This window comes from Hemicordylus capensis, chromosome 3, assembly GCF_027244095.1.
Source record: "Hemicordylus capensis ecotype Gifberg chromosome 3, rHemCap1.1.pri, whole genome shotgun sequence".
Classification (NCBI taxonomy): domain Eukaryota; kingdom Metazoa; phylum Chordata; class Lepidosauria; order Squamata; family Cordylidae; genus Hemicordylus; species Hemicordylus capensis.
The window spans coordinates 242,412,697-242,432,564 of record NC_069659.1 but is presented as its reverse complement, the minus strand read 5'-3'; the positions used below and the strand labels follow the sequence as shown (position 1 = coordinate 242,432,564).

Here is a 19,868-nt window from a genome sequence, read left to right as displayed (position 1 = left end):
GGGCAAAAACAATATGGGGTTCAACTGAGCTAGATGTGAAGTCTTGCACTTAGGTATGAAAAATAAAGTGCACAAGTTTAAGCTGGGGGAGATCTGGCTTGGCAGCAACACTTATTAAAAGCATCTAGGTGTCTTAGATCATAAATTGAACACGAGCAAGCAGTGTGATGCAGCTCCTAAAAAGCTAATGCAATATTGGGCTGCATTAACAGAGGCAGAGTGTCTAGATCACTAAGTAATCTTTCACACTCTGTTCTATACTGGTCAGACTTTGCTTGGAATACTGTGTCCAGTTCTAGGCACTGCATTCTAAGAATGCTGACAAACTGAAGCAGGTTCAGAAGGATGGTGAGGAGGTCTGGGGTGGGTGGGGGAACACAAGTGAGAACTGGGCTAGGGAGGATTGAGACAGCTGTCTGGAAGTCTCTCAGTCACAACAGGATCACGAGGATCCATCACAGGAGAGAGAACATGCACTTTCTACTTTGATCCCAGGGATCAAAGTATATTGAGAACAGTTTGCTGCAGTTGGGCTGGTCCAGGAAGCCCAACTGAGGGGACTGCTGACTAGCATACCTGAACCACGAATAACTGCTTAGTATCTTCAGGCAATTCTGGATGAAGAATTTGCTGAGGATAAGTGCAGATCCATGTTATTCAGAAGGAAGTTTATAAGTGGGAAGAGTCTATTTTTGTGTTTCTTCTTACGGTTGGCTAGAGAAGGACTGCTTGTATCAGTGCTTTTTTGCAGATTTTTTTTGAAACTAAGGGTTCAAAAGTTGCTGGTGTTTGGATAACCAGCATGGAACCTGGGAGCCGAATTGAAACTGAAGGCTGCTGAAACAGAATGTGACCAGATTTAATTCTGAGGTCAAGGCTGTCATAGTTGAGTAGAGCTGGAGATCTAAATGCTCCCATCTCCCAAAATTAACATAAGAGTTGCTGCAATTTGGCCTGAAAGTAGGAGAGCAGCAGTAGATGGGGCCAAAACCAAATAAAGCAATTTGGTGTGTATGCTTGGAGTTTGGGCCAAGAAATCTGAGGTACGAAACACTTTCCCCCCACGAAGTGGTACAAAGTCTGGTAAATCGATTGCATCTTGCCTGCTTGAAAAAGCAGTGAGAGGAGAAAACAGGATTCAATTTCATCCTCTTTGCCAAGATACAGAAGGCAGAATTCATGACAGTAGGTGGTAAGGCGATTACCCCTGCTTATCTTTTATTTTTTAAGACAAGGTCCATAATGCCCTAAGTCTGTGGCCAGAAAAATAGTGGCAGGAATGAGAGGGTGTGAAAGAAATACAAAATTAGAAGCAAGTAAGTGAAGTAGAATGAAATAATTCTTCAGAGGGGAGAGGCCAAACTTGCCTAGTTTTAGCAAATACCAAGAGAAAGTACATGATGCTACTGCTGAAGCAGTCAACTAGCTGGTGGAAAAGGTGCAGACCATGCCCATTTAGACATGCACTGTTCCATGGGGTGTGGCACATGTCAAATTTCTTGAAGTTGAACTCTAGCCACTTCCAAATAAGCCTCTGAACAGGCACAGATCCCATAGATGCAACTGCACAAAACACACGTACAAGGACTGATGCTCAGTCTTTATCTCCAAGACTCAGAGACCAACCATTTCATTATATCTAACACTCCAAGCTTCACTAGTGAGGCACAAATAAGAACTATTAATCTTATTAATCTTAATCTTATTTAAAAATGCTTAATAAGATTAAAAATGTTTTGCAGTTTTAATTTAAAATGCATTGTCAATCCTACATAGAACCTACTCTTTTCTCCCTACTCAATTTATATGCCCATACAGAAAAGTCTGCAGGTACAAATTAATATCCAAATGAACTTATTTGCTACTGGTCTATTCATCATAGAAGTGGCTTCCAGGTATTATTATAGCCCAGGTCACTCATCTTGGACCAGAACTCAGAACCTAGAGGGCGTGTGGGCGTGTGTGTGTGTGTGTATACACACACACACACTTAAGAAAAGGTTAATATACTTGGTAGTTTCATTAAATCAGTATAACTTTGTGTACTATTCCTCTATCTGGAATTGCTACCTATGTTACAGATTTGAACAGCCTGACTTCACACCCCTAAAGTGGAAGATAAGTTTGCCTCTTGTGTTAAGGAGGATAAGTTCAGTTTCCAAGAAGTAGAATCCAAGTATTAAGACCAATCTTGCAAATGAAGTGACAGGTTAGTTAGTAGTCATTTTTCTTGTATTTCTTCTCCTTCTCCACATATTCCCAGAAGATAGGGAAACAACTTAGAAAGGCAGCTACTATTAGCACAATGCTGTGCTTCCACTACACAGTGGAAACAGCAACTGATCTTGGAGCAAACTCACAAGACAATCCTAAAATTCTCATGAATATTAGGGGTCTGTTCATAAGTCACTGGACTTGCCTATACGGTTCTTAGATATATGTTAGAAATGGCATGGTAGGAAGCCAAAGGCAAGTGGTCTCACACAAATGCTGTGGGTTGGTGTGACAGCTGACCCTACCCCCTCCCCACCCCCCACCCAAGACAGGGACAGCTTGCCTTACAGTTTATCCATACTCTTTTGCTTCAAGGTTAGATCATTGCAAAGCATCGTATTTGAGATTGTCCTTGAAGTCTGCTTAAAAATCTCAGCTGGAAATACAACCACCCAATTACTTATTAGGACATGCAAGGCTGATAATATTATACCTGTATTAATGTGTTTCACTGGCTTCCAGTGTGTTCCTGGGCAGAATCCAGGTGCTAGTTTTGACCTTTCCCGGCTTGGGACCTGGGTTTTTAAGTACCTCTGTTCTTCTCAAACTTGCTTGAAATTAAAAATGTGTTTTGGAGATGGTCCGCTGAGTGGGTCTGCCTCATTAGATTAAATGGGTGACATCAGAGACAGTAATAGTTCCTGAATTATGGAATGCCTCCCAAGGGAAGTTCAGCTGCCCGCAATTCCTATGTCAGTAAAGTACTGAAGAGCTTCTAATTCTTCAAGATTTTTAAGTGCACAACTTGTAGCCGCTGCTGTTATTGACCTGCTTTTGCTCTTTTATTCAATTTTGGACTTTTTTGCCTTTTCTTGGGTTTTTCTTTAGCTTTATGATCTTTTAAAAATCAACTGCTACAGATATTTTCAACATTAAGTTAGTATATAATATTTATCTTTATTTAAGTTAAGTAATTGGTTCCAAGAAAAGCTCAGGTGAAGGAAGTCAGTGTTGCCAAAGTAGTGAAGTCAAGTTCTTGGTCTAAATCAGGTGTGTACAACTCAAATGCCCTGGTGGGCCAAAACTGACCATGACTTGGCTTGGTGGAGGCCGAGCTCAATTTTTAGGGTGCTGATTATTAAAGTAACACTCAACAGCAGTTAATTAATTAAGATGAGAGTAATTAATTAAAAATTAGAGTAAAAATAATTAAAATGAATTTAATTAAATTTTAACTTTTGAAGTTCTGACAGGCCAAGATTAATTTAATTTAAATTGAATTAAAATGAATTCTAATAAAACTCATAAATACAATACAAACTGTACAAAAAACATAACAATGTAAACTGCATTGCTCTTCCTTTCCACCTTTGTCAAATCATCCCACTTAACATGGGATGTTAAGTGGATGGTAAGGAAAAAAAGAGTTTTTTCCCCTTAATTTTTTATTTAAAAATTTACACTTTGATTCTCCACCACACACTTTTTGATCCTTCACAACAACCCCACCATTGTGGAAAATGAGAGATGCAGGGGGTAGGGAGGAGAAGAGGGAATGGGGCAGGCTTGATGAGAGGGAGAGAGAAATAAAGAGAAAAAGGTGATGGGGCAGGCTAGAGAAGAGGGATGGAGGAAGAGAGAACCATTGGCAACATTTCCTGAACTTTAAATGGCTTGCATGTGGAAGGAGCACTGAAAAGAGAGAAAGGAAAGAAAGAAGATGGAGCAGCAGGCTTTGAGGGAGAGGGGAGAAGGTTCAAGCTTTATGAGTGGGAGAGAAAGAAGAAAAGAGGATTGGGCAGGCTTGGCAAGACAAATGAAAGCGGGGACGTGGTCTCAAGGGGGAGAGAGGTGTCAATGGGGCTGACCTGTGTGGGGGTTCTGCCCTTTCCTTTAAAAATTCCACATATTTGTTGACTAGCGCTGACGTCCATTGACCTATTCTGGGATTCCGTCCTGCTTCTGAGAATGGGGAGAGTCTAGCTGGGGTGAGGGAAGAAATCAGAAGGGTTTTTTCCCTTTCACTTTGAGGCTCTCCTCTCACTGCCCGCTCACCTCTCCAGCAGCTACAGCTGCCTTTAGCTCCTGAGCCCTCCTCAGGGCTCACTTCCCCCTGCCTGCCCCTCCGGGAGCTATAGCTGCCTTTAGCTCCAGAGCCCTCCACGTGGCTTGCTTTCCCTCTTGCAGACTACTACTCTCTCTACTTATCTCCGAGCATCTCTGCTCCTGTCGGGGCAGGAGCTTCCTGGAAATGAGGGTGCATTCAGAGCAGGAGCCAAGGTGCTTGGAGATCAATAGAGAGAGAAGTAGTTGCAAAAGGGAAAGCAAGCCCTGTGGATGGCTCAGGAGCTAGAGGCAGGCGGGCGGTAGGAAGCGAGCCCCGAGAAGGGCTTGGGAGCTGTAGCTGGCAGACAAGCGGGTGGAAGCGAGTGGAGAGCCAGAAAGGAAGGCCTCATGGGCCAGATGTGGCCCGCAGGCTGTATGTTGTGCAGGCGTGGTCTAAATAAACAACTAGAATATGCACCAAGGATCAACTAAACTACCATGTCAGAAGCTCTGCTATTCCAGATCTGGAGCTTGCGATCATGCAAATCATATTGGGAGGAATCCCATTTCTGACTTATCCTGTACTCATGGAAGCTCTTTCTATTCAGGGGAGGAATCCTTGTGAGAGGCATTCATGGAAGAATCTAGCACAGCAGTAAGCTGAGATTCAATTCTTAATTTCTCAGAAACAACTTTTTTCTATTGTAATAAACTCAAAAATGCATCAACTTTCAAAATGCATGATCTTGTTACAAGATTAGGCAAGTACAAATCTGAATGCAAGCAACTTCAATGCAAGCAACTATCTGAATGCAAGCAACTAACAAGAAATTTTCAATTCTGAACATTAGAGTTGATTAGGAAAGGAAAGGTTGTGCCGTTGAGTCGGTGTCAACTCCTGGCGACCACAGAACCCTGTGGTTGTCTCTGGTAGAATACAGGAGAAATTTACCACTGCCATCTCCCACACAGTGTGAGATGCCTTTCAGCATCTTCCTATATCGCTGCTGCCCGATATAAGAGTGTCCCATATTCTGGGAAACACACCAGTGGGGATTTGACCCAACAGCCTCCTGCTCTCTAGGCAGGTTACTTCCCTGCTGCGCCATTAGGTACTTGGTTCATATAAAAGTAATACCTTTTACATATGTAGTTTTTAAAGCGGCCAAAAAAATGCCTAAAAAAAATTACTTAACATATTGTTATTTTTCTTCCTCAGTTATCAGTTCTAAGGTGTTTGATACCAAGAATTACAAACACATTTCCAAAATAAGTAGAAAGAAACAATGCCTAACAATTTTGCATCATTATGAAGATGTTAGCAATTAAAAAAAAAAACACCTGTCTTGTGAAATTATTTAAGATAGGCTTTTTGTCAAGCCACTTCAATCAGATCAACATTCATCTGTACCAAGCTAGCCATTCACTTTAATATCACCTTTGTCAAATGTTCTAGCAGTGTTTACTTGCCTGATTTTTGAAACTCAATTATCTCTTTGAAGTCTACCTTAATAAAAGAGTAACAAAGTTAAAGTATAAAAATTAAAGGTAGATAAGAGAAACATACTTACAGATTGTATATCTTGTAATGGTTTTTATGCTTTGAATCCAAAAACCTGAAAGCAAGAAAAAGATACGAACATATATTTGATCTCACCATTTTGCAGCTGACCAAGCATATGCAGCTAAACTTTGGTATCAATTTTGAAATAAGTTTATTCCACAGGTATTCTACTGTGCTCTTTTCTTTCTTCCAGAGATCTAAGAACTGGGTCAAGTGTCAAATTATAACTGCAAGTTTAACTATTGCTCTAAGAAGCATTCCTGTTTTAAATACCTTTGAACCTCAAATTGCACCACCACTAGCAGATGATGTTCCAAGGTGGTTCATTTAAAAAACAAATACCAAGGATCATAATCAGAACTCTGAAACTTTAAAATCAAAGTAACAGTGTTGATCAAAATATATCTCAAAGTGGAACAGATTTAACATTAATTCAAGTGTTGAAATAAAGTAGCACATCTTTACATTTACTAGCGAAACAATGCATCAACAGTCTGCTCCTTCATGTTTTTGCTCAAAAGTTAGTTACATTATGTTAATTGGGGATTTATTTAACACACCTTTTCACTTATTGCACACAAAAAATGCCACTGAAACCAGATGTCCTTGACAGAAAACTTCACACTCATTTAAAGATAAAGTGTGCCATTGAGTCGGTGTCGACTCCTGGCAACCACAGAGCCCTGTGGTTGTTTTTGGTAGATTCATTAAGACAGATTCAATTCCTTCGTGCAGTACCATCAACTAAGTTTTGCACAAATCGAGATTCGTGCATGATTCGAAGAGGCTGTCCAGGGACCTTTAAGACTGAATAGAACAGTGAATGGGGCAATATCCAAGACAAAGGGACAAGACAGGGGTGCCCACTTGCCCCTTTATTGTTTATTCTGGCTTTAGAACCATTGGCATGGGAGATTCGGCAAGAGGAAAGAATATCAGGAATTAAGATGGCCAGGCAAGAACATAAGTTAAAGTTATATGCAGATGATGTAGTACTTACAATTACTCAAACAAGAGTCTCACTACACTATGTAATGCAGAAAATTCAGCAACATGGGAAGGCTTCTAGATATAAATTGAATAATAATGAGACGCAGATATTAACACAGAATATTAAAGAAGAACAGAAAGAACTGGAGAAAAGAACAGGATTCCAGATCAGTGTTAAGCCAGTAAAATATTTGGGGATTAATGTAATGGCAGTTAATAAAGACATTCAAAAATAACTATTTACCGGTATGGAAGAATATACTGGCTGATCTGAACAGATGGGGGGAAATTAAATCTTTCATGGCTGGGAAGAATTTCAGCGGTTAAAATAAATGTTTTGCCTAGGATTAACTTCTTATTTCAAATGTTACCAATTAGAATCGAAAGGAAGATATTAAATGAATGGCAAAGACAGGTTAAGTCTTATTTGGGCAAATCAAAGACCCAGAGTGAAATTTAAGATTATGCAAGATGCAAAAGAATGTGGAGGATTAGCCATTCCAAACTTGAAATTACAGGTGAAACTCGAAAAATTAGAATATCGTGCAAAAGTTCATTAATTTCAGTAATGCAAATTAAAAGGTGAAACTGATATATGAGACAGATGCATTACATGCAAAGCGAGGTAAGTCAAGCCTTAATTTGTTATAATTGTGATGATCATGGCGTACAGCTCATGAGAACCCCAAATCCACAATCCCAGAAAATTAGAATATTACATGAAACCAATAAAACAAGGATTGAAGAATAGAACAATATCGGACCTCTGAAAAGTATAAGCATACATATGTATTCAGTACTTGGTTTGGGCCCCTTTTGCAGCAATTACTGCCTCAATGCGGCGTGGCATGGATGCTATCAGCCTGTGGCACTGATGAGGTGTTATGGAAGACCAGGATGCTTCAATAGCGGCCTTCAGCTCTTCTGCATTGTTTGGTCTCATGTCTCTCATCCTTCTCTTGGCAATGCCCCATAGATTCTCTATGGGGTTCAGGTCAGGCGAGTTTGCTGGCCAATCAAGCACAGTAATCCCATGGTCATGGAACCAGGTTTTGGTACTTTTGGCAGTGTGGGCAGGTGCCAGGTCCTGCTGGAAAATGAAGTCAGCATCCCCATACAGCTCGTCTGCGGAAGGAAGCATGAAGTGCTCCAAAATCTCCTGATAGACGGCTGCGTTGACCCTGGACTTAATGAAGCACAGTGGACCAACACCAGCAAATGACATGGCTCCCCAAATCAACACAGACTGTGGAAACTTCACACTGGACTTCAAGCATCTTGCATTGTGTGCCTCTCCATTCTTTCTCCAGACTCTGGGTCCTTGGTTTCCAAATGAGATGCAAAAGTTGCTCTCATCAGAAAAGAGGACTTTGGACCACTGAGCAACAGACCAGTTCTTTTTTTTCTTAAGCCCAGGTAAGACGCTTCTGACGTTGTTTGTTGTTCAGGAGCGGCTTGACAAGAGGAATATGACATTTGAAGCCCATGTCCAGGATCCGTCTGTGTGTGGTGGCTCTTGATGCACTAACTCCAGCCTCAGTCCACTCCTTGTGAAAGTCCCCAACACTTTTGAATGGCCTTTTCCTGACAATCCTCTCCAGGCTGCGGTCATCCCTGCTGCTTGTGCACCTTTTTCTTCCACACTTTTCCCTTCCACAAAACTTTCTATTAATGTGCTTTGATACAGAACTTTGGGAACATCCAACTTCTTTTGCAATTACCTTTTGAGGCTTTCCCTCCTTATGGAGGGTGTCAATGATGGTTTTCTGCACAACTGTCAAGTCAGCAGTCTTTCCCATGATTGTTATTCCTAATGAACCAGACTGAGAGACCATTTAAGGGCTCAGGAACCCTTTGCAGGTGTTATGGATTGATTAGCTGATTGGAGTGGGACACCTGGAGCCTAGACTGTTGAACCTTTTCACAATATTCTAATTTTCTGGGATTGTGGATTTGGGGTTTTCATGAGCTGTACGCCATGATCATCACAATTATAACAAATTAAGGCTTGACTTATCTCGCTTTGCATGTAATGCGTCTGTCTCATATATCAGTTTCACCTTTTAATTTGCATTACTGAAATTAATGAACTTTTGCACAATATTCTAATTTTTCGAGTTTCACCTGTAGATGATTGGCAACTTAAACTTTGGGAATATGCATCAATGGCTAAAATTACTGCATATACTAAGAATAAAACTGAAGACTTTTTCTTTCAGACATCAGAACCATTTATTCAATATAATATATCACAGGGTTTGGTACCTCATCAAATCTGGTTTTTCTTTGTATAGAAATTTAATGCGGACTTATTTTTCAGTTTTGCAGTTATATATTTTGCAGAGTAGGGCAAAGAAGGGAGAGAGATGTTGGTCGAAAGAATTCAGGTTGATGTATGCGGATTGTAATGAGAATCATTGTATTGGCTTTGAGTATTTTAATTTATTTTATCTTTCTTTCTGTTTGTCTTATGTCTCTTTGTTTACATTTCTGTTAAAACAATAAAAACATTTTTAAGGAAAGGAAAGGAAAAGGGAAGACTTGCTATAGTTACACAACATGCATTATATTCTGCATATTAAGATCAGAAGATATTCCTGTAAGGTCAAATTTACTATCAGTCTTATTTTTGCATGTGTTGCAATAAGCCTCCGGACCACATTCTTCTTTCAGCTGACCAATACCCATTGATTCTAATCCAGCTATTGAAGCTTAAAAAGGCAGTAGTCCTTATTTATATAGACAAGACTTTTTAGCTTTTTATTTTAAAAAATTGTTGACCACATTGGAACTACAAGTTGTTATATATGCCAAAAAAATCACTCCGTTGTTTAACTGTTGGTTTATAGTATCTAACATGCAAAACTTCAACCAAGCAAAGTCTAGGAAATTGCATGCTCAACATATATGTCCCAGAGATTGCACAATGTTATCTTAGTATACCAAGCTGAAGCTTGGCAATAAGCAATAAGAGGTTTCCAATGATGGTGACTTCAAGTCTTGTTTCCGTTACCATTGCATAAGGTTACCATTGGATGAATGGTCATTTATATGATGCACACTGCTAACCAAGTTAAAAATTTAGAATTAAACGATGAATCTTTTAGATGGCAAGGCATGTTAATGTTTCACTCATAAATCCTAAAGTGTAAAAACAAAACAAAAGCAAATTAACTCCCTTTCCCCTACAGCAGAGTGGCCATTCAGATTAGTTCTCATTATGACACATACTCAACTGCAAGGGCTATCAAAAGCGTAGGACTATCATTTTTTTCCTGAATCAATCTAATCAGCATATACAACTTAAGAACCAACCATATTTTAGTTGGGGCTAGGGTATTTGTCTAACTGCATCTACCCACTAAACACCTGCCAGGAACATTCTTTCTGCACCACAGGCTCTGCTAGTGGCCCTGCCACTGACTGATTGGCAGAGACTAGAGACAGGGCCTTTTTGGTTATAGCCCCTCAGTTTTGAAATGTCCTCCCATGCGAGTTTTGCTGTGCTTCTTCCCCATGTTTTAAAAAAGATCTGAAGTGGGATTTTAGCATTTTTAATCTGCTGTTTGTATTTGGTGGTGTTTTTAAACCTGGTTTTAATTGGGTTCCAGTTTTTAGCTAGTTTTTATCAACTTTGCTGCTCCACTGCCTGTCATTTCCATGTTTTGTTACAATTTATTAGATTACTATTTAGCAATCTAAGTTTTTATCAACAATAGTAAAGTTGATACAAACTTAGATTACTAGATAGTGATCTGCTTAATGCAACAAAACATGTATATAGCAGCAGAGGAGTAGTCAAGCACATTCTTCCCATTCACAATCATGACCAGCATCTCATTTCATTATTTCTTCGTCTTATCCTCCATTACATATGCTTTTATCTCATTATCAAGCCCTATTGTGTCACAATTTGAGATTGTAAACTCTCTGGGCAAGAGCCATGCCATTTCTGTTTGCTGTACAGTCCTTCATTAAATAAGTGCTGAAGGTACTGTAGTTGCTAGAACACAGAACAGGCCTGCACAACATGAAGTCCAGGGGCCAGATCTGGCCTGAGAGGACCTTTTTGCTGCTCACAGGTAGGAACATCCTGCAACAACAGTAGGAACCACAAAGAGTTCTTGGCCTGTCTGGCAACAAGCAGTAGCAGTTCAGTGCTGCTCAAAACCAGATGTCCCCTGCCCCTGGGCTGCAGCCCAATGACACCATCTCTCTTTCCTCCTCGCCTTTCCCCCTGACACCAACTCTATTCTTATTAATTTTAATGAGCTGAAAATTAATTGTGGCCCCTGTACATGCAGTCATGGTTGGTTCTGGCCCACTTAGGGCATTTGTATTGTGCACTCCTGACATAGAGTCTTGTTTCAAAATTCTTCTGTCTGTCTCATCCAATACTCATATTAACATTACAAATTCATCACAGCAATCAACATATGCTCTTTATAAAGTTGCAACTCTTCCATTCTGCTTTGCCTTCAAAAGAATTTTTTCAAACTCCATTAGAAAAATGTTTCTATACATCAAGCATCAAAACGTTTAGTCACCATCACATTATAGAAATATTTTAAATAATAAATAATTATTATTCAGCAGCTACTAACTTTTGGAAATGCTAGATCACTTTGTATTTTCCCAAAGGAAAATGCCGTTTTTATTTTACATTAATAAGCATGCATCTCCATGAAGAAGTGTAGTTCACCATGGCAACTCTGCATCTTCAGTTTTAAACTAAAATAGAATTCTAAAACATCAAGGCATAGATTTATCAGACATTCGCTGCTGGGGTTTCATGGGCAAGCCACCCAGAACATGGGGATCCGCTTCCCCCACTGTCTTGACAACAACAGGCGCCCATCCACTTCCAGCAGAGGCAGACTCCTCAGAGAGGGAGCTGGCCAAACATGCTCGATTTGGAAGGGGTCTACAGGAAGAAAGAAGAAATTAAAGGCAAAGCAGTAATAGAAAAAAGTTGGGGTTTGTTTTAGTAAACAGGACAAAAAACCAAGTTGAACAAGAAAGAAAAGCTTGGAGAAGAGGAGAAGAGGGTAAGGTCTTAATCCCTTTCCCACTAAAAGGTCAAATAAAAGGATACGGGAAGGCTAGAAACTTGGGGAGGGGGGAGGATCTCCTATGACCATCTCTTGTTGGTAGTAAGGTTGGAACCTGCTTGCTGGGAAAAGAAGGCTGGGCCATCTACTGTGAAAAACACACTGACCACGTGTAGGAGCAAGTGGGATACAACCCATAGTCAAGGATGACCTCTTAAGTGAGAAATTCCATTTCACAGTATTATGGGCAATTTATGGTGTATGTAACACACACACACACATTATTTGTTTATGAAGAAGAATATGAGTGTCCCTTTAGTTAAGTTGAGTAGCAAAAACAGATTCCACCATCAAAATTCGTGTGTGTGTGTGTATAACATCTTTTGAGAGAACTACTTTTAATTTGGCATACATAATTTGGCATACATAACTTTATGAGGTCTACAAATATGCATATTTTCAAGGAGATATGATACAAATTTTACAGCTACAGAAAGCTAGAAAGTACTGAGAACTGACACATCCTTTTTTCTCCAGGCTTTACAACAATGTGGCATATTTTTCTTTCAAATTTTGGTGGAAATGACTTGTGTACTCTGTCAGACTTGTATTTTAATGGTTTGGTGAAGTTTTGCACAGCGATTCAAAAGTTATTAATGTTTTCCTTCTCCATTAAAGCTTAAGGCCAACAGAGAATGACTGTTTTGATAATGAAGACAGAATGCTGACATGTTTTGCCGGTGCTCTGACATCAGCAGGGTGAGTCAGCCATTGGATTCTACTGCAGGTGCAATGCCTATTCTATTAGTGATGGAATGTGAACTCTCAGGGAAGTGGGGGGAGGGGGTGAGACCTATTGGGAAAGGAACATTGGTCTTAGCTGTGAAGGGTTCTTTTTCCCTGTAACTGGAGCTCATAAAGATGGGATCAATCACTGAACATGCTCGAGACAGACTGGAAATTGTTTAACAGTATATTCTCCGCTAGGAGGCGCCATCCCCAGTTCCAGGACTGACACGGATAGTGGAGGAGCAAGTTGAGCCTCTGCGAAAACATATCAACACAAACAAAACAAGATGAAGAACTTCCAAGAGAAGGGTAGATAAGTAAGAAGAAACAGGAGGCAGAAAAATCTTTAACCCTGGAAGCTGCCTCCACCCAAAAAACGATCTAGCCCTTCCAACTATTTACAATGCGCCCCCAGATAAACATCCTGGAGGACCTAATGAGCTCAGTTACAGGGGAAAAGAACCCTTCACAGGTAAGAACAATGTTCCTTTCTCCCCTGTACTGGAGCTCATCAGTATGGGACATGCCCAAGCAGAAACCCAAAGGACCGGGGAGGGAAGGATGTTTAGACCATCTGTTGCAACACTCGACGCCCGAAGGTTGCCTGCAAGGAAGCAAAGGTAGGAATTTTATAATGGCAGATAAAGGGAGTGGTAGAGCTCCAAGTTGCCACCCTGCAAATATCAGCCAAGGGAGCCTGGATAGAGAAGGCCGCCAACGCCACATTGCGGGTAGAGTGAGCAGTAATACCCAGAGGGGGTGTCATATTCTGAGCCTCATAGGCCATCCTAATGCAGGCTCAAATCCGAGACTCCAAGGTCAATTTTACCACCTTTTGGCCCAGATTATGAGACGAGCAAGATACAAAGAGGGCGTCGGACTTCCTGATGTCTTTAGTGCACCGGACATAGAAGCACAGGGCACATCGGACATCCAGTTTGTGTCAGAGTCTCTCTCTGGGATAGGAGGGATTGGAACAGAAAAGATAGTAAGACAATGTCCTGGGAATGATGGAAGACCATATTGATCTTGGTTAAGATGGTTGGGTCCAATCGCAGGACCAGGTTCTGGCGAAGGGGAAGCCACCATGGGGGTGCCACCGACAAGTTGATCAGGTCTGCAAACCATGCCCTTTGTGGCCAGTGGGGGGCTATGAAGATGATCTCTGCCTTTTCCAAATGCAGTTTCCTGACAACCTTGGGGAGTACTGGAAGCTGAGGGAATGCGTAAAGCAATCACTTTGGCCAAGATGTTGCAAGGGCGCCTGTGGCTTCCGCCTGCGGGGATAGGAACCTTGACACATATCTCAGAACTTGAGCACTGTGGGGAGCTACAAAGAGGTCCACTATGGGGAAACCCCGACATCGGGTCACCTGATGGAACACCTGATGATGCAACTTCCATTCTGAGAAGTCGACCAACTGACAGCTTAGCCAATCTGCCTGATTGTTGTACACTCCGCTTAGGTGTTCTGCTTGCATGGAGAGGAGATTTTTTCAGCCCAGGCAAAAAGAAGGTGGGATTACTGCATCAGTCCCCTAGATTGTGTGCCTCCCTGAGGATTCATTTGGGCTTTGGTGGGGGTATTGTCTGTCCTGATGAATACGTTTGCCCTGAACCAACTCCTGGAAATGTAGTAGAGACAGTCTGGCCACCCTGAGCTCCAGGTAGTTAATGTTCCACTTCCTTTCTAGGTTGGACCAGAGAGACTGATCTGGAAGGTTCCCACAGATTGCCCCCATCCCGAGAGGCTGGCATCTGTAGTGATCAGGATTCTCTCAGGATCTATAAATGGGAGAACTTCGTCTAGTGCTGGGGAAAGCCACCATAGAAAGGACCTCTTGACCTGGTCGGAGAGGGGCACCTGGATGTGGGATACATGATCGCCTCCTGGTAAGCAAGTAGGAGCCATTGAAGGGCCTGGAGTGCCACCTGGCCCACAGAGTGCATTCCAAGGCCGTGATCATCAGGCCCAGGACCTGAGCCACTCCATCAGGTCCACTGATGAGACCTGCTGCATGGGGGCAATGGTGGAAGTTATCTTGTCCTTCCATTCCGGGGGGTAGTGATGTGCACGGAACCACGAAGGCACGGCACGGCACGGGGGGGTATGTAGCTTTAAGGGTGGGGAGCAGTGCTTTCCCCCCTCCGGCGCTTGACTTTTTAGCAAAGTTTGGGGGGCGGCAGAATTCCTCCCTGCTGCCCCTGCCCCCATCGCTGGCCGGCAAAAAGGGAAGTTGAGTGCACGCATGGGCGCATGTACTACCCCCCCACCGCCCTTAAAGCTACATAATCCCCGCCCCCCGCCGGACTGGTTTGGAAGCCTCTAACATGGCCCCGAACAGGTCCGGTGCACATCCCTACCAGGGGGAGGGTTACCATTGTGGGGGTGGTATGGAAGACCGCTCCCAGATGCTGCAGCAACTGAGATGGAGTGAGATGGCTTTTGTCCCGATTCACAATGAACCCATGCTCTCTCAGACATTCCAGGGTAAGGTGAACTTGGTCCTGGGCAACTGGAAAGGACGATGCTCTGATCAAAAGATCATCTAAATATGGGTTAATACACACACCCTGGAGGCGGAGGTGTGCTGTGAGTGCCGCCAAAACCTTGGTGAACACCCAAGGGGCCGAGGCTAGGCCGAACGGGAGACCCCAATACTGGTAATGGTGGCTGTTGTAACAGAAGCGGAGGAATCTTCTGTGTTCCGGCACAATAGGAATATGTAGATACACCTCCAACAGGTCCACAGATGTGAGGAAGTCATTCGGGAGTACTGAATATTTGATGGACCGCAGGGACTCCATCCGGAACTTCCGCTTCTTGATGAACCGGTTGAGACGCCTGAGGTTCAAGACCGCCCTCCAAGAACCGTCCTTCTTGGGCACCAGGAACAGAAGTGAATAGACGCCTGAACGTTTTTGTGTGCAAGGAACGGGCTCTATGGCTTGAGTCTGGAGAAGATGTAGAATCACTTTGGTCATCAGGCGATGTTTCCCTGGATGCCAGGAGCATGGTGTGACATAGAAGAAATCGTGAGGAAGGTGAGAGAGATCTAGGGAATAACCCTTGGTGACCATGTCCAATACCCATTGATCTTGGCTAGTAGACAGCCAAGTGAGGGAAAGCTGCAATGGTCTGCCCACTATGGGCAGGTAGTCTTCATTGTTTGTTGTACTGGATGGTCAAGCTGGCAGCTCTACTATCCTGTCCCCTGAAGGAGCCTCTGCCTCAGGGTCTCCAATGGTGCCTGCAAGCGCCTCGGAAGTTGCCTTGTCTGCTGTCTCCAGGATCAAAAGAAAGATTGACCAGGGAATTGCTCTCCTTCCTCAGTTTGTGTGCCTTGTGAGACAAATGAGAGGCAATAGGGACAGATGACGACGCCAGAGCAGGAAAGGCAGTCCCAAGAGCAGCCGAGGTGGTCGGAACAGGTTGAGTTAACTCCGTAGTCTTTTCGGGGACATTAGAGCCCTCTGAGAGAGAGCCTCCCAACAATTCTTTAGCATGAGCGATCTCCATTACAAGAGGAATGCCGAGGGGGGGGGGGCGCTGACTGAAGGAAACAAAGCAAACAGCCAAAAATGAAAGTAAACGCCAATGATCTAAACTGCAAATAAAAAACAAATTTAGGAGTCTTTAGAATCTAAAATAAAAAAAGACTATAGGCAGATGCCTTCCCGCCCTTGCACACTAGATAAAGAGTTGATAAATAAAGGTTTTTCCAAGCCAAAGACCAAAATCTAGCAAAGCCCAACTTTCAGAGTGTGAAGCCTCGAACAGACAGAATCAGAACTGGGGAGGGCGCCTCTTGGTGAAGGATATACTGTTAAACAATTTCCCATCTGTCTCGAGCATGCTCAGTGATTGATCCCATACTGATGAGCTCCAGAACAGGGGGAAAAGCCAGATGGGAAGTAAGAAGCAATGTGAAGGATTACATCTGATATTATAAGACTCTACCATAATGCAGCTCAGTAATGATTTTATGATTAGTAATGATGATGTGCAATGTCATAGATTGCGCTCACTTACAACTTGCCTTCAGTGGTCAGTGTGGGGCATCTTTACCAGTGCCAAGCACTCCATCCTTCCCATCTTGATTTGGGCCTCCAAGACCAAGGAAGAGCATGCATGTATGGAGAGCAATTTGTAAACGAGCACAGTTTGTGACACTGAATTACTGATCACATGGCAGATCTGTTAAGGCTGATGCCTTAGGTTTTAGTTTCCTGGCTTTGCGGAGCTTATGCCAAAATGAGAGCACCTCAACTCTGGTCTAAAACTGACAGGTTTTTTTTCTATCTAATATATAAAACATGTAAAGGATTCATAGCAAGACAAGATCCAGAATACACTTCATACAGCAGATGTTAATTCATATGTTGCCAGGGCAACTGGCAGGTGCCCCAAGGAGAAAAACTATTTCTTCCCTCCTATCACTGCTGCCACACTTTTTTAAGCGGTGAAAGGAACCACACGGTATCACCATGAGGAGAGGAGAGCTGGTCTTGTGGTAGCAAGCATGACGTCCCCTTAGCTAAGCAGGGTCCGCCCTGGTTGTATTTGAATGGGAGAATTGATGTTTGAGCACTATAAGATATTCCCCTCAGGGGATGGAACCGCTCTGGAAAGAGCAGAAGATTCCAGGTCTCCTCCCTGGCATCTCCAAGATAGGGCTGAGAAAGATCCCAGCCTGCAACCTTGGAGAAGCTGTTGCCAGTCTGTGAAGACGATACTGAGCTAGATAGACCAATGGTCTGACTCAGTATATAGCAGCCTCTTATGTTCCTGTTCCATGGTGGTTTCTCACAACTGTTTAAAAAGCATGACAGTTGCAACAGCACTGTGGCTCTCATTTTATCCCATAGATGAGCAATTCAGTAGCATGGAGGAAGAATCAAGGTAAAAATGAGGGCTTGTAAGATTTTTAGAAACCCATTTGAAAGGCTGATAGAGAGGGTAAAAAAGGTATTCTATTTATTCTATTTTGTGTCCTTGCTGACTGAAAAATATAAAGACAGAATATTCCTGGAGAGAAACTTTAAGATTTAGATTAAGCAGTTATGTCTAAGGTTACTTTTATGAAAGTTATGAAGCTGGTAAACCAAAGAGAGTCACCTATAATGAATACTGGTGTGGATGGATGGGAATAAATATTCTAATTTCAGTTTTCACAAGACATGCAACAAAATCATATAAAGACATTATGAATAATATACAAGTAGAACCACAGAAATAAATATTCTATGAAAATCTGAAGCTGTCACCCAAAAAGAGAGTTAACTAAAGGTGCACATAGCATGAATTCAGATGCACTAGGATCTTTGCTGGACTGAAATAGGGTTGACAAACGGCAAATGTACACTGAAATTTGAATGCAATACTGCTATTTGCTAGATACCAAACTATCTCCACGTGAACAGAAGATGAGGAAGCTATATAAAATTTGATTCTTTCAAAGAAAAAACTGATAACCAATTGCTATTTTAGTGTTCATTTGTACCAAATGAATGATAACCTCTTCAATGGGGAACCTTCTGTAAGAGAATGCACAACTAGACTTTACATTTTTTATCTTAAGGATCACCACATTTACTCCCAGGTGGAAGTTTATGACTACTATCCTACTTGAGATTGTTTTACAGAACTGAACCCAGTTCAAAAAACAATGTTGCTTTTGTTCCATTCCTGCTTATACACCAGTTGCAACCAACATGTAACCATAGACTAAACACATTGACAAAACCACAAAAAGGTTAAATTAGTCAGCAAGATGAACAGACTTGAACACTTACCTCACAACATCATCAATGTTGTTTCTGTATACCCCTTCAAGTCGCTCTGCAGGAAAACCCATTGCAATTATGTTTGGATAAATATCTGAATATTCAAGTTAGGGAAATATTTATAACATTGAAAAATAGTAAACACTATTAAAGATTTCATAAATTGGATTTAAAAATTATAAATTAGATTTAAAAAGCAAATGCTCAGCTATTTATATAGAAACAAGTTCAAATTTTAGCATTCCATGTAAATGAAGTTCAAGTATAACTTTAACAATTAAGTTGCAATTTCCTAAGAACAACCTAACATTCAATTAAACCAGATTGGAAAAATAACAAAAAGGAGGAAATTAAAACATTTTTAAAAACCCGGTTATTAGCATATTCACAAGTGCCCGACATATTTTGAGCATGTACTCTTTCTCAGAGGCAATATTCTTTCAGCTTTTGCTAGAAGTCCTCTGTCCAGAAATCATTCTACACAAAATCCTTGAACAGTGGATATGTATGCATGTTCAATCCACACTGTAAAAGCAGATGCAATATGCACTCTCATATGCATGTTACAGTATGGATCAAGATTCCATCCATATACTTGAAATTTCATCTATGGAATTTTTTAAAAAAATCATTTAGAAAAGCATCAGCATTTGTGTCAGAGGAATATACAAATCCAGAGGAGAAATTTAGCTTTGCGTGGGTATCCCTTCTCAATTTACCCATTCCATCAGGAATCATATTCTACAACTGCATATTATCTTTCATTCATTTGAAAAAAGCTTGAGCTCAAGTTATTCCCAGTGGATCATACAAATGCAGATAATCATACAGAATCAGATGAATGTATCTGTGAATATATCCTTTTACATATCCACCCTCAAATCTGCAGGCCAGGAGAATGCCTAGAGAAAGGTGGTTTCCTTCTCCCTGTCCCTGTTACCAGAACAGAAGCAAAAGAGGAACCGAGTGGTGACAGCAGCTGTAACAAAAAAACTTGATAAGCACATCGATGTGTTCGTACCCATACCTTTTCTTTCACTGCCATTTTCTGAAAGTGGCCCTTTGGCAAAGTTAGCTGCATACCTTTCATGCAGATTACGTGTGAGGCTATCAACTCTTTGACCAATATTGTAGTCAGCATCAATTACAACAAAACCCATCTTCCATTGTCAATCTCTAATTCTAACAAATCATTGTCAAGTTTACCATGAATGTTTCATGGCCATATTCAGCCATCTTCTCCAAGTATTATCTTAACTCATCCAGAGGAAGAAGTTTCAAGACCAAGACCTTAACACCTGCATACGTTTAAAGATTGTCCAGCCAAGTATAAGAAAAAAATGCTTTTACTTTCCCATTACTATACACTATACTATACTATACATGATCATACCCAGAAGATAGCTGGTTCCTAATATTATCAGGGC

At 41.6% G+C, this 19,868-nt stretch overlaps 1 protein-coding gene across 1 annotated transcript in view; it reads right to left on the bottom strand.

Moving 5' to 3' along the window:
- The window catches only part of PTEN (phosphatase and tensin homolog), an 85,685-nt gene that overhangs the window by 41,970 nt on the left and 23,847 nt on the right, over positions 1–19,868 (bottom strand). The window contains exons 2-3 of the mRNA XM_053307449.1: positions 18,451–18,535; positions 5,832–5,876 (exon numbers count right to left, since the gene is read on the bottom strand). Coding sequence (XP_053163424.1) covers positions 5,832–5,876; positions 18,451–18,535 — 130 coding nt within the window. The remainder of the gene's footprint in view (positions 1–5,831; positions 5,877–18,450; positions 18,536–19,868) is intronic.